General features: G+C 44.1%; 1 protein-coding gene across 1 annotated transcript; it reads left to right on the forward strand.

Moving 5' to 3' along the window:
* Positions 1-9954: 9954 nt before the first annotated feature.
* HTR1B (5-hydroxytryptamine receptor 1B) lies at positions 9955-13104 on the forward strand. Its single transcript, XM_044246944.1, has one exon. It carries the CDS (start codon positions 11275-11277, stop codon positions 12442-12444), a length of 1170 nt encoding a protein of 389 aa, XP_044102879.1. The 5' UTR covers positions 9955-11274; the 3' UTR covers positions 12445-13104.
* The last annotated feature ends 359 nt before the right edge of the window (positions 13105-13463 follow it).

Below are 13463 nucleotides of genomic sequence, written 5' to 3' on the forward strand. Positions count from 1 at the left end.
TTATTTATTTATTTGACAGAGAGAGGTCACAAGTAGGCAGAGAGGCAGGCAGAGAGAAAGAGGGGGAAGCAGGCTCCCAGCCGAGCAGAAAGCCTGATGCAGGACTTGATCCCAGGACCCTGAGATCATGACCAGAGCTGAAGGCAGAGGCTCAACCCACTGAGCCACCCAGGAACCCTACAGATGAATTTTAAAAATAGCATGTATCATTCTTTTTTTTTTTTTTAAAGATTTTATTTATTTATTTGTCAGAGAGAGAGGGAGAGAGAGTGAGCACAGGCAGACAGAGAGGCAGGCAGAGGCAGAGGAAGAAGCAGGCTCCCCGTCAAGCAAGGAGCCCAATGTGGGACTCGATCCCAGGATGCTGGGATCATGACCTGAGCCGAAGGCAGCTGCTTAACCAACTGAGCCACCCAGGCGTCCCATGTATCATTCTTTTATCCCTACACCCAGCTTTCCCTTATGTTAATACCTAAAATAACTATGAACATTTATTAAAGTTGAAAAATTAACATGAGTAGAATACCATGTTTTTTCCACTGATGTCCTTTCCCATCTCTGAAAGCAATGCTGGATTCTGTGTTGCACTTTTGTGGCATGTCTCCTTGGTCTCCTATGCTCTATGACAATTCCTCAGTGTCTCCTTATCATTCATAATCCTGGTATTCTGAAGAATACTACTCAGGCATTTTGTAGAATGTCTATCAGTTTGGGATTTTGTGATGTTTTACCGTGATTGCACAGCGGTTATGGATTATGTGGAAAGAATAAGACTGAGGTGAAGTGTCCTTCTCCTGGTATTGTGTGGCTATGTGTGTGTGTGGCATGAGGGGGTGGGAATATCACCAACCACTAGTAACCATGGCAACTGTTTTCCTCCCTCTCCTCTACTTACATTTTCCCAAGTGACACAGAAATGAAAGGGGGCAATATATTTTTGAGCCTGTGTTCTTTCACTTCAAAATGCATTTAAGATTTATTCATATTGCTGCATGAATCAATAGTTGATTCTTTCTTATTGCTGAATAGTATTCCATTGTATAGATGTACTACAGTTTGTATATTCACTCATTGGTTAAAAGCTATCTCTGTTCTTCCCAATTTTTGGCAATTATGAATAGAGCTACCATAAGCATTCGTGTACAAGCTTCTCTGTGCATGTCAGTTTCACTTCTCTTGGGCACATAACTTGGAATGGAATTGCAGTGTACATTTGAATATATAACAAGCCTGCAAAACTTTTCCCAAGTGGCAGCGCCATTTTGCAGTCCCATCAACTAGAGTTCCAGTTGCTCTGCATCTTTGTCAGCACTCGATAGTGCCAGGTTTTTTTTTTTTTTTTTAAGACATTCCAGTAGGTGTGTAGTGGTGTCACATTTAATTTGTCTTTCCCTGATGGTTAGTGACATTGATGTTGTTTTATATGCTTATATGTCAGCCATTCATCTTCACTGATGAGAGAGTTGTTTCAATCATTTGAGACTTGTGTCTGGTATATATCCTGTGTTTCTAAGTGTTCCTTGTGACCTTGGAGAAAATATATATTTTGAAGTTGTTGAAATAAAATGTTTTCTGTGTCATTTAGCTGAAATTGACAGGTGCACTGTTCAAATCTTTCATATCATGACTAATGGGTTACCATTTCATCAGCTGTTCATTCTATAGGCTACTGAAAAAGTTGTGTTAAAATCTCTAAATTTGATTGTTGACTTATCTAGTACTCTTTTTAGTCCCATCCAATTTTGTTTTATATAGTTTGAGGACATGGTATTGGGATTGTTATGTCTTTCTATTGGATTGATGTTTCTTACAGGAAAGTCTACCTTTTCTATTAAATAGCCATGCCACATTTCTTATGGTTAGTGTTTACATGACATACTATTTTCTCATTGTTTAGTTTTTAAATATTTGTTTTTTTTTCTAAATCAGGATATGTATTCTGTAAAACTGTATAGCTAGATCTAATATCTTTTATTTTTTCTGAGAATTTTTAAAATTTAATTGGTATGTTTTATTTACATTTATTGAAATTATTAATACTGTTCGATCTAAATGCACTATCCTTGCTATTTGTTTTCTTTATACCCTGTGGTTCTTTGTTTCTTTATTCCTTCTTTTCTAGCTTTTATGTATTAATTAACTACTTGTATGATTCTATTTATATCTTTGCACTGATTTTTAATGACTACCTTAGAGATTTTACAATAATGCATCCTTGACTTTTTAGGATTAAACTTGTACACCTTAGCACTTCTTTAACAATGCAAAACTTCTACAGTTCACTCTGTTTATCCCCATTCTTTTTGGGTAGCAGTTCTTCATGTTATTATGGTCATATATTTTACTTCTACTTATGCTATAAACCCTATAAGACATCATTATTATTACACAGAGTTAACTACGCTTTTATCTTTCCTTATATACTTATATTCTTCCACGTTCTTCATTCCTCCTTTCAGTTTGTGCTTCCATTTGTTATCATTTTCATTCAGCCTGAAGAACTTCTTTTCTTACTGCCTACAGTCCTGTTCAGTTGTCAACCAATTCTTCCACCTTTCATTTGGCTGAAAACGTTTGTACTTCACCCTCCATTTTGGGGGGATATTAATTCTAAGTATGGAACTCTAGGTTGACGATTTTTTAAAAAAACTTTCAGCTATTACAAGGTGTCATTACATTATCTCCTGGCTTTTATAATTTCTGACAAGTTGACTACAGCCTTACTGTGATTCTTTGAAGGTTATGTGTCTTTTTCTTTGGCAGTTTCATGAATTTTTCTTTGTCATTGGTTTCAGCAGTTTGGCCATTATGTGCTTAGCTATGGCTTTCTTTGTATGTATTCTGGCCACAATTCTTTGAGCTTCTTTTAATCATTTGACGTGTCTTTGTTGGATATATTCTCCCAAAAAATGTATTTCTAGAAGTTCTTGGAAATTATCTCTTCAAATAGTTTTTGTTTCCCATTATCTTTTCTTCTATTTCTGTGTATGTATTTTAGGTTATTTGACCCAGTCTCAGATTTTTACATTCTTGTTCTTTTCTTTGTACTTTTCTTCTCTCTGTGCTTCACTTTAGACATTTTTTTTTTTAACTTTATGAGGTTACTATTTTGAGTGTGCCATTACATCCATTCAGTGAATACTTAATATCAAATACTGGATGTTTATTTCTAGAGTGCCCATTTGATTTTGTTTTTAAAGAGTCCTATTCACTGTTGAAATGCTCCAAATTTTAATCTTTTTGCCCATTTTCCTTTGTTTTTCTGAACATGTTAATCATAGTTATTTTAAAGTTCTTTCCTGCTAACCCTACTATCTGCATTGCCAATGGATTTACTTCTATGATCTAGTTTTTTTCAGTTATTATTATTGGTCCCATTTTTATTGCCACTATGCATGGATCTTTTAAAAAATTGTAATCAGATACTGTATATAAATGGACTTCAGAAGCTCTAAATCCATATTGTTTTGTCCAAGGAGTATTCACCCTACATTAGACAGAATGTGTGAAGAGCTATGTCAGCAGTCAGACACTGAGCTGAGTCAAGGCTGCTTTACAATTAGATTCAGCCTGTCTGTGATTCATCCTGTTCTTTGGGTCTTGCCATCCTAGCCCTTTGAAAGCCTGGAAGGTATCTGTCTCCTCAGGGAAGACCAGTCATGTTTAATGCAGACCTCTTTCCTCCAGAGGGACTTTTTCTTCTAAGCACTCTGAAACTATGGGGAATTTCGGTTTGCCTGTTAGAATTTTCCTATCCACAACCTTAGTCTTCTATTTTGCCACAACCAAATGTCTAGAAAATGTCCACAATTAAAACTGGTCATTCATTTGGGGTTCTTCTAGACTCCAAACTGCCACACTGACCCCAATGACTATCAAAATCTCTGCTTGTTTCTCTTTTCCCAGTAGAATTCCTCCACCTGGACCAAGTCTAATCCATAGCCTGTGCCCAGAATCAGCAAGTGCCTCAAGGAAACAAAACAGGCAGCAATCATTAGCTTTTACAGAAAATACTTATACTTTTCTGGAATTTCAGTTTGTCTTATTCTTCTTGCTTCCACGACTCTTCAAACTTTTTAAAAGTTTGCAACTTTCCCAGTTGATACTTTCAGAATATTGATCTGTCATGGTCTCCTTACTTTTTTTTTTCAGAAACAGAACCCATTTCTCAGAATTTCTGAACTTGGAACAGATTCAGATTAGTTTCTGCAATATGATGAAACTGAGGAAGTCAACTTCAGAAGGCATTAATGGTGAAAATGATTTTCAACAATGTGGAGAAAACCTGTCTGCTGTGAAACAGATGAAAGAAGCCAATATATAGACAGCAACTGAGAATCCTATTAATGATCCAGGATCCTGACTGTTTGTAGGGCCTCAGCTGCATTCCTTCAGCTCCCAAAGCTCCTTGGCTCAATTACTCTTTGGATTTTGAGAGACCCCACTCTGTCTGAAATGAATGCCTTCCTCTGTTTGTAGGTATGACTAATTTGGTTTTCCATCACTTGCAATAAAAGTCTGAATTAATACTCTGTACTATCAAATGTGTTAACACAAATAATAATGTTATTAACATTATTTTAGGTTTCTATTTTTTAAAGTTTAATCTGAATTTTCCTATTTTGCAATAATGATGGCAAGTTGTGGCATCTTACTGCAGTCAGTCAGATGCTTACCTGACATACTTTCTGATCCATTTATATAATGTAATGCTTTGAATCTTCAGGAACCCTGGAAATCACATAGCCAAACATGTTAGAAGTGTATGTAAAGTAAGAAGTAAGATCTGAATGAGGCTAGGAGGAGTTCTTTTATGTATAAAGTGCAGAAGTTTTAGGGCATTGTAATTTAAATTTATTTTTGTTTATATTCCGGGTTTTGGCAGGTTCTTCATAGATGAACTTCTTGATTTCTGGTTGTTAAGATTTGAGTAATTTTCTCACTGGGAATATGCCTCTTTTTCTTTGGTGAATTACTAACTTTTAGGGGAAAAATCAGTATGTTCAACATACAGGGGAGAAAAAGCAATTCAATTTTTTAGGTTATTTTTCTAACTGATATTTAAACTAATGTGGTTAAAAACTGAGTACATAGACTGTCACTGTATTTAATACACTCCATTCATACAATTTTAAAAAGCTTTAATTTATCGTTTTCTTTTTTATTTACTGTGTGTGTGGCGGGGGAGCAGGCTGTGGAAAGATGAGGCAGAGAAGGAGAAGCAAAAAAAAAAAAAGGTAGATGAGATAGAAAAAATAACTACACCCTGAAGGTAATGAATGCAACCCAGAAAGAAAGTCAAGAAGCATCTTGAGGAAGGGCATACCCTAGTTTCTGTTTGGGCTATGGACTTCAGAATATGTGGTATGTACTCACCTGTCAGCTCTACTTTGGAAGTGATGATTAGCTGGCTAAACAGAATGGTGGTGTACAATCTTCCATGTGATTTTCAGAACCATCACCACCCCCACAAGAATTTGAAGTCACCTAACAGAAAATTATCCTGGAGACTTAAATAGCTATGAACAGTGACTCTACCTCATAGATTAGATGAGATCAAATCACAGGCCCAATTGAAGGGGAAGCAAATGCTGAGCTATGTGGCTGGCTCAGTGTAGACTACGGGTAAAGATTTGGATCTTGAAATTAGAGAGACTTGGATTTGCAAACCAGTTCGATCACTCATCAGCTATTTGGTATTAGCATATTTACTTAAATTCTCTAAGCTTCAACTTCATCCAGAAAATGAGAATGATAATGGCACTTGCTAGTACTTTCATAAGAATTAAATGAGAGAACATATGTGGAACCAGTAGCATAAAGCTTAATTCATGGTGCTCAGGGAAGGCTGATGATAATTATTCGTTAGTTACAGGTGAGGAAACCATAAACTGGCTTGACTTGTTTTGCTTCTTGTTTGTTTGTTTGCAAGACTGGAACTAATCACTCAGAATAATGTAATTTTCCCTACTTTGAAAATAAGGCAAAACCCAACTGCTTCTTTCCTTGGGCCAGTGGACAGCCTCATTATTAAATGTTTTATTTGATTTTTCAGGAGAGACTTCACCCTTAACAGAGCTGCCTAGGGATCTGCCAAATTAAGGCAGCACATTGTTTCTAAGTTTGGTGGGCTCACTGGCATTGTTTTCCATCCAAAGATTTATTATTGCCAAATCCCACTGTTTGTCCAAAAAGAAAAATTCAATGCCCCCTCCCCCATACAATCTCTGTTTATATTACTTTAAGCACTAGGTTAGAAATTTTCTTCCAGGATCTAGATCTTTGGTCAGGAAATATGTGATTGAGAATTAAGTTGGGAGCTAGCTCTTCTACTAGTTGGAACTAGGCTAGCTAGCTTTGAACTAGAGGTAACTTATGAGTTGTAGATACCTGTTCAAAGAAGCAAAGTGGCTATTATTACAGAGACAGGAATTAGAAAGTGTCTAACTTATGAATACTTGCTCCACTTTTTTGTGGCATTCTTCCTTAAATACAGATACACAGTATTTGTATCCATACATAACCACATAGCAGAGTTACTAATTCTCAGGGATTAAGTTAGGCCAGCCTAGAATTTAGGAAATAAAGCACCTATTTTTATTATTTGGCATTAATTCCCTTATTAAGAATACAGCAGATGAGTACTCTGACACAGATACCTAGTCAAAGGCCCAAAGTGGGCTCAATGATTATGGAGAAGGAGCTGAGCCTCACAGGGTTTGGTAATCTCCAGAAGGTGTCTGTGAAAACTGTATGCATATGTCTGTGTGTATGTATATGTTCATTCATCTGAACATTTCCATAGTCCCATGAAAGAAAACATAATTAAGACTCGTACTTTCATTACTACCAATATACTTTTAAAAGAATAATTACTGGAGGAATATAAAAGGAACCCAAAGTGGGCTACCACCACACATGAGAATGTGTAGAGCTCACGGTCACGCGCTGTTTCCTGGGTGGCAGTGTAAAACAACCACAACAACAAACAGTGGCCACAGACTGAGAAAGCAGGACTTGAAAAAAGTAGCTTGCCAGGTCTCCACATTTTCTGGTTAGGGACTGGTTGTGGATTTTTCAAGTAGTGGAGATGAAGAGTGTGAGATTGTATTTTCCTCTATCAAAGGAGCAAAGCAACTAGAGCTTGAGCGTCCTGGTTTTGGTTTTGTTTTTTGTTTTTGTTTGTTTGTTATTGCAGCAAAGCCAAGATTAATTTACAACTACTTCTTTGCCCCTGTGCCTGGAACTCTCTTAAGGGTCACTTGCTGGGAAATGCAGAGAAGACCCTCAGGATGCTGCAAGCATGACCCACGTAACCACGTGGCACCCCCCCCCCCCCTTTCCTTGGCTTGCTGGCTGGCTGGGGTGTCTGCTGTAGTCTCCTGGAGGTGGAAGGAGCTGCTCTTCGCAGCATTTCCTCTAGCTAGCGCCACGCCGCAAACTTCCAACCTGCGCCTCTCAGCCTCTCATTTCGCTACATCGGCAATTCCTTCCAAATCTTTCTAGTTTAGGCAAAGTGTCTTTGAGAGGCGATTTTTCTCTGGTTCCTCCATAGCTTACCACCACGTTAGACTTCGTGTCCGATCGCAGGCTTCACGGCGGTTCCAGCGTTATCCTTCACCCCCTCAGCTTCTGCTTAAGGTCCACCCGCGTGGAGCACACTAACTTTTTCAGTCGCACTGCCAGGTGGCTAAACAAGAACTGATTTCAACCCAAATAACCTTTGCTGCGCTCTACCGCCCCATTTCATCATTTTCCAACTCCTCCTCTTCTTGCCCTCTCGCGGAGTCCGTGTAGGCTGAGTTTCCCGGTAACCTGAAGGGACTTTTCCTCCCTCGGGCGCGCAGCACGCCCAGGGCCCCCTCCTCTGTAGGTAGGGGAAATCCAAGCAGAGGTTATTTTAAAGGTCCCTTGCTCTCCTGCGTGTTTCACACACATGCGCCCGAGTGCAACATCTGTATTTTATATGTTTTAAAGTGCTAAAGGAGGGAGCCAAGTTAATGAAACGTGGTTCTCCACTAAACCCTTGCTTAAATCCCCTCCGTATGACGGCTTGTTGTGTTCACGCAATTCTTAATTAACCAAAGCCTAGGAAAAACCCAAACTCCGCGCAAACGTGGCAGATGCCACCACAGATTCCACCCAGGGTTCAGGACTCCGCGAAGCAGTTTAAGAGAGTGGCTGGAGAAAGCCACAGGTTCCCTACATCGCTAAACCCAAACCTGAGAAGAAGCAAGTGGTTTTCTCCTTTGCACGCCCCTGGAGATGAAATTTAGAAAGGCTGCCTGCAGCCTGGTAAAATTCCTTTCTGCCTTCCTCCGCTTTGCATCCTTTGAACACTTCTCCTCATCTTGCCCGGTTCCCCTAAGACAGCAGGAAAATAGTTTTCCTGGCACACCCCACACCCGCAACCACACACACTTGTGCTGCATCCTGGCCAACGCCCCCACCTAGTGGTTTGGGTTTGCCTGCCTTGCTTTCCTCTACTGTGATTTCTAAGAGAGTGCTGCAGTTTGCAAAAAGAAGAAGGAGAGGTAAAAGAGGAAGAAGAAGAGGAGGAGGAAGAAGAAGAAGAAGAAGAAGAAGTCGTCATCTTTGTCTGCTTAGGCTCCTGATGTGGGTGGGTGGGATGGGAGGATGGGCCGGACCCCCTAATGTGGTGCAAATGAGGTTTAAGGTTAGCCAGAGCAATGCTGGGCACTAGGGACAGGAGGAGAGGAAAGAGAAGATTTTGCTTTTAACCCCAGCACGGATGCTGCAAGGCTTCCAGAGGACATTTTTGGAGAAATGCCACCTGAAGGAGTACCTTCACTGTCAAGGCAGGAATGTGCTGTTTTCTTCATAATTCTTAATGCTATCAGAATGTATACTAATTTACTTGTTTACGTGGTTATTGTCTATCTACCTCTTCTAGAGTATAAGCTGCTTGATAACTGGGTCTGGGTATACCCTATTATACTCCTGATGTCTAGAATTCACAGCACAGAGAAAGCACTCTATTTTTGCCCTCCTGCCTGGTTTAGGGAGGAGGAAAATAAGACAACTTGGATTAGGGTTGTGTCACCTTGGGTAAAAAGCTCTTCTCTCAAAGGATCTCAATTATTCTTTGAAACTAAATGGATGGGCAAGATAATCTTGGGCCTTAGACTAAATAATACTCTTTAAAATTTGCTTCCACTTAACCTGATAAAGTCACTTATGAAATAGGGTTCATCGAATGGATTATACCTGCTAAACAATGGAGCGAGGTGCTAGAAACTCCCACTTAGCTGGGGTACATTGCCCTTTTCTGGTGCTTTTCTTTAAACTTTGTCTGACTTGTACTTCTACCCTACATTGATTTCTGTTAAGGTTGAAGGAGGAAGTGAGCACCAGGGATCTGCTCAAAGGTCATGGCACCTGGGAGCTGGCATTGCTTGGTGCCACATATAGCTGATATCCTGCTATATTTGTTGACACCAGAGAAGTCACACTGGTGGTGATGGTCCCAAAGCCCGTTTCTTTCTTTCTTTCTTTTTTTTTTCTTCCTTTTGAATTTTGTTGACCTCCTTTCCAGGCAGGCTGTGGGAGGGAAGGTGCTTACTGTGAACTGTTTTCCACTGGCACTGAACTGCTGAGCGGCTGGAGAGGGAGGGTGAAATGGAAGGTTTAGTTTCACATACAGTAGGCTATGGTTTGTGATACTTTTCACATTTTTGTAGACAGTTTGTTTTTTTTTCTTTCTCCCCTGTTGGCCCACAGTTAAAGGCGGGGCATTCACTGGAAAGCACAGATTCCTAAAACCAGATGTGAAAAATTAGTTTGCATTGTACCAAGAGTTAAGTAGGACTCGAAGCCCGAAGTTTAAAATGCACTATTGGCCATTTCCTTCTAAGGCGATATTACCGGTGCCTCCTTCTAACCTGGGTGTGGTCCGCAGGGCTGGATAAAATTCCAGAGTGGAGAGGTCGGAGCCTGGGGCTGGCTCCGCCTAGCACCGGTCTGCTGGGGTGGGGGGTGGTAAATAGAAGCCCCGGAAGGTAAGCGGGGAGTGTGCCTGTGCCCGTGGCCGAGAGCGTGGATCTAACTGGAGGGCCGCGCCGCAAGCTCGGAAGAGGACAGAGGCAAGGACAGGACGCCCTCATCCCCAATCCTGGCCAGAACTGCGGCGTCTGGGTGTCAGGATTGGGAGAGGGGCCAGGGGATAGGTACTGGGGAGAGAGGGCGGTAGGACCCGGCGGGAAGCTTCCTTGGCCGGGGAGGGATCCGGGCGGGAGGAAACGAGGGAGGGAGACAGAAAAGGGGAAGGTGATGGGGAGCGGGCGTCCGCACTTGCTGAGCCGCACGAGTTGCAGGGCTCGAGCAGACCGGACCTGGACTCTATAAAAGGAGCCCATCTGCTCTGCCGCTCACACGCTCCTCCCGGGCTGGCGCACACAGCGTTCTTCCAGCTCCCCAAGACACCTGCCCCTTACCCGCGTGCCGCGCCAGGTGCCACCGACCCGTGCGCCCAGCAGCATGGCTCCAAGCGGTGCCTGTGGGACCGAGGTGGTGGCGACGGTGGCGGCGCGTTGCGAGCAGCCGCAGCCCCAGCCCCCGAATCCCCCCTCTGGCGGCCCCGTCTCCGCGGGGCAGCTCGCCGGAGTGGCCAGCGCGTGAAAAGAAGGGAGGGCAGAGCTCTGGCGCGAGGCGCGGCGCAGCGCGGCTCCCAGACTTCACCCCACCCAGCTCTGGAGGCCTAAGCAGCCGCAGGAAACTGCCCCAGTCTGGGGAGGGGGGCGGGAATGCAAGACCAGGACTCCTGGCTGGCCTTCAAGCTTTGGTCTCGACAGCTAGGAAACTCCTGCGGGCCGATTCTGCAGATCGAGGAGCGCCCGGGTTAGGAGACTCAGCCCCGAGCAATTGGGGTAAGAGACCCTACCTGGCTGATGCTCCTTCCTCAAACAATACAACGCCCTCCAGCACTAGACGCCTAGGTGGGATTCCGAGTGCAGCGGGGGCTTGGCGGGCCAGTCCTTAGCAACCCAGGGCTAAGACGGGGCGTGGAGATGAGCAGGCTGGGACGCGGCGGCAGCGCCTGGCGCACTGGAAGTGCAGAGAACGCGCTCGCCTGTTTAGGCTGCCGCGCCCTTGACCTCTAGTTTCAGCAGGAATCTGGGTGGAGGAATAATTGAGGAGCCCACGGAACTGACTCGCAACCGGGAGACAAGACTGTGGTCTCCGCGGTCCTGCCGCCCTTGCCTTCATTTGCTCCATGCCCAAGAGCTGCGCTCCAGAGCCGTGGCGAGGAGAGACATGGAAGAAACCGGCACTCGGTGCGCCCCGCCGCCGCCCGCGGGCTCCCAGACCGGGGTTCCTCAAGCCAATCTCTCCTCTGCTCCCCACAACTGCAGCGCCGAGGGCTACATTTACCAGGACTCCATCGCCCTGCCCTGGAAAGTACTACTGGTCGTGCTGCTGGCACTCATCACCTTGGCCACCACGCTCTCCAATGCTTTTGTGATCGCCACTGTGTACCGGACCCGGAAGCTGCATACCCCAGCCAACTACCTGATCGCCTCCCTGGCGGTCACCGACCTGCTCGTATCCATCCTGGTGATGCCCATCAGCACCATGTACACGGTCACCGGCCGCTGGACGCTGGGCCAGGTGGTTTGCGACTTCTGGCTGTCGTCGGACATCACCTGTTGCACTGCTTCTATCCTGCACCTCTGTGTCATCGCCCTGGACCGCTACTGGGCCATCACGGACGCCGTGGAATACTCAGCTAAAAGGACTCCCAAGAGGGCCGCGGTCATGATCGCGCTGGTGTGGGTCTTCTCTATCTCCATCTCGCTGCCGCCCTTCTTCTGGCGTCAAGCCAAAGCCGAGGAGGAGGTGTCGGACTGCGTGGTGAACACCGACCACATCCTCTATACCGTTTACTCCACGGTGGGCGCTTTCTACTTCCCTACCCTGCTCCTCATCGCCCTCTACGGCCGCATCTATGTGGAAGCCCGCTCCCGGATTTTGAAACAGACGCCCAACAGGACCGGCAAGCGCCTGACCCGAGCCCAGCTGATAACCGACTCCCCCGGGTCCACGTCCTCGGTCACCTCCGTTAACTCGCGGGCTCCCGATGTGCCCAGCGAATCCGGGTCCCCCGTGTACGTGAACCAAGTCAAAGTGCGAGTCTCCGACGCCCTGCTAGAGAAGAAGAAACTCATGGCCGCTAGGGAGCGCAAAGCCACTAAGACCCTGGGGATCATACTGGGAGCCTTCATTGTGTGTTGGCTGCCCTTCTTCATCATCTCCCTAGTGATGCCTATTTGCAAGGATGCTTGCTGGTTCCACCTGGCCATCTTTGACTTCTTCACGTGGCTGGGCTATCTCAACTCCCTTATCAACCCCATCATCTATACCATGTCCAATGAGGACTTCAAACAAGCATTCCATAAACTGATACGCTTTAAGTGCACAGGTTGACTTGTCAGTTGCAATGAGGTAGCCTGAGCGGCCTTGGGGGACCATGTTGGGTCTGGTTCCACAGGTAGGTCGACTCTTCTTTCACTGTTACTGGGTCGAATTGAGACTCTGTCTTCTGGGCAAGGGCAGTGGATCCTGAGAAGCCAGGACAGCCCTGAGAGAGAGCGAGAGCTCTGAGAGAACTCTTCACACTAAAGGTAGAGCTTTCCTGCAGGGGAAGGCTCACTTCATCCCCTCAAACTCCAGGTCCAGCACTGACCCTGCCGCAGCCAGTCACAGGGGAGGGTTGTAACTTTTTAAAAATCAATGAAGGAAGGGGGATCCCCGCCCTGCTTTGGTATCATGGATCATGCCCTCTAGAACCAGTGGTACTTGTAGTTGTTGGAAGCCTGTCTGAGACAGATCTACATACAGCCTGGCAGTACTTGAACTAGACGCATAATACCTTTGTTTTGGGGAGAACTTTTGTGTTACAGCCTCATTTCAGAAGAGTTACTTTGGCACCCTTCAGTCTCCAGTTTTTGTTTATTTAAACTTGGTTGGAGAAACTTGTGGATTTGGTGCTTCAAACCTTATGTGTGGCTTGGAGGATGCAGAGAAACCTTGAAGAGTTAACAGCAAAATTCTGATGTTAAGATCTCTATTTTTATTATAATTGAAACTATATGGGGTGGGTGGGTGGGAATGGGAGATGGGGAGCATTAAACTGAGAATCCACACCTATGATTGTTTGTTTTCTGCAGATTTGTAATTTTTTTTAAATTCCTATTTAGTGATTACCAACCCACATTCTAACAACTCAAACAAAACATTATGTGTGCTAGTGCCAAAGTCTGCAGATTGCTTTATTTTTCTTACTAATTTCATGTACCTGTTATTTTACACATTTAAATCCTCATAAATGAAGGATATGATGGGTGACTCAGCCCAAGCTGCTGCTATATTTCTTACTAATGCAGTCGATTAAACTGATGAGTATATACTGCTCCTTAACAGGGAAAGTATTCTTTTTCCTTGTC

This window comes from Neovison vison, chromosome 1 (assembly GCF_020171115.1).
Source record: "Neovison vison isolate M4711 chromosome 1, ASM_NN_V1, whole genome shotgun sequence".
Taxonomy (NCBI): domain Eukaryota; kingdom Metazoa; phylum Chordata; class Mammalia; order Carnivora; family Mustelidae; genus Neogale; species Neogale vison.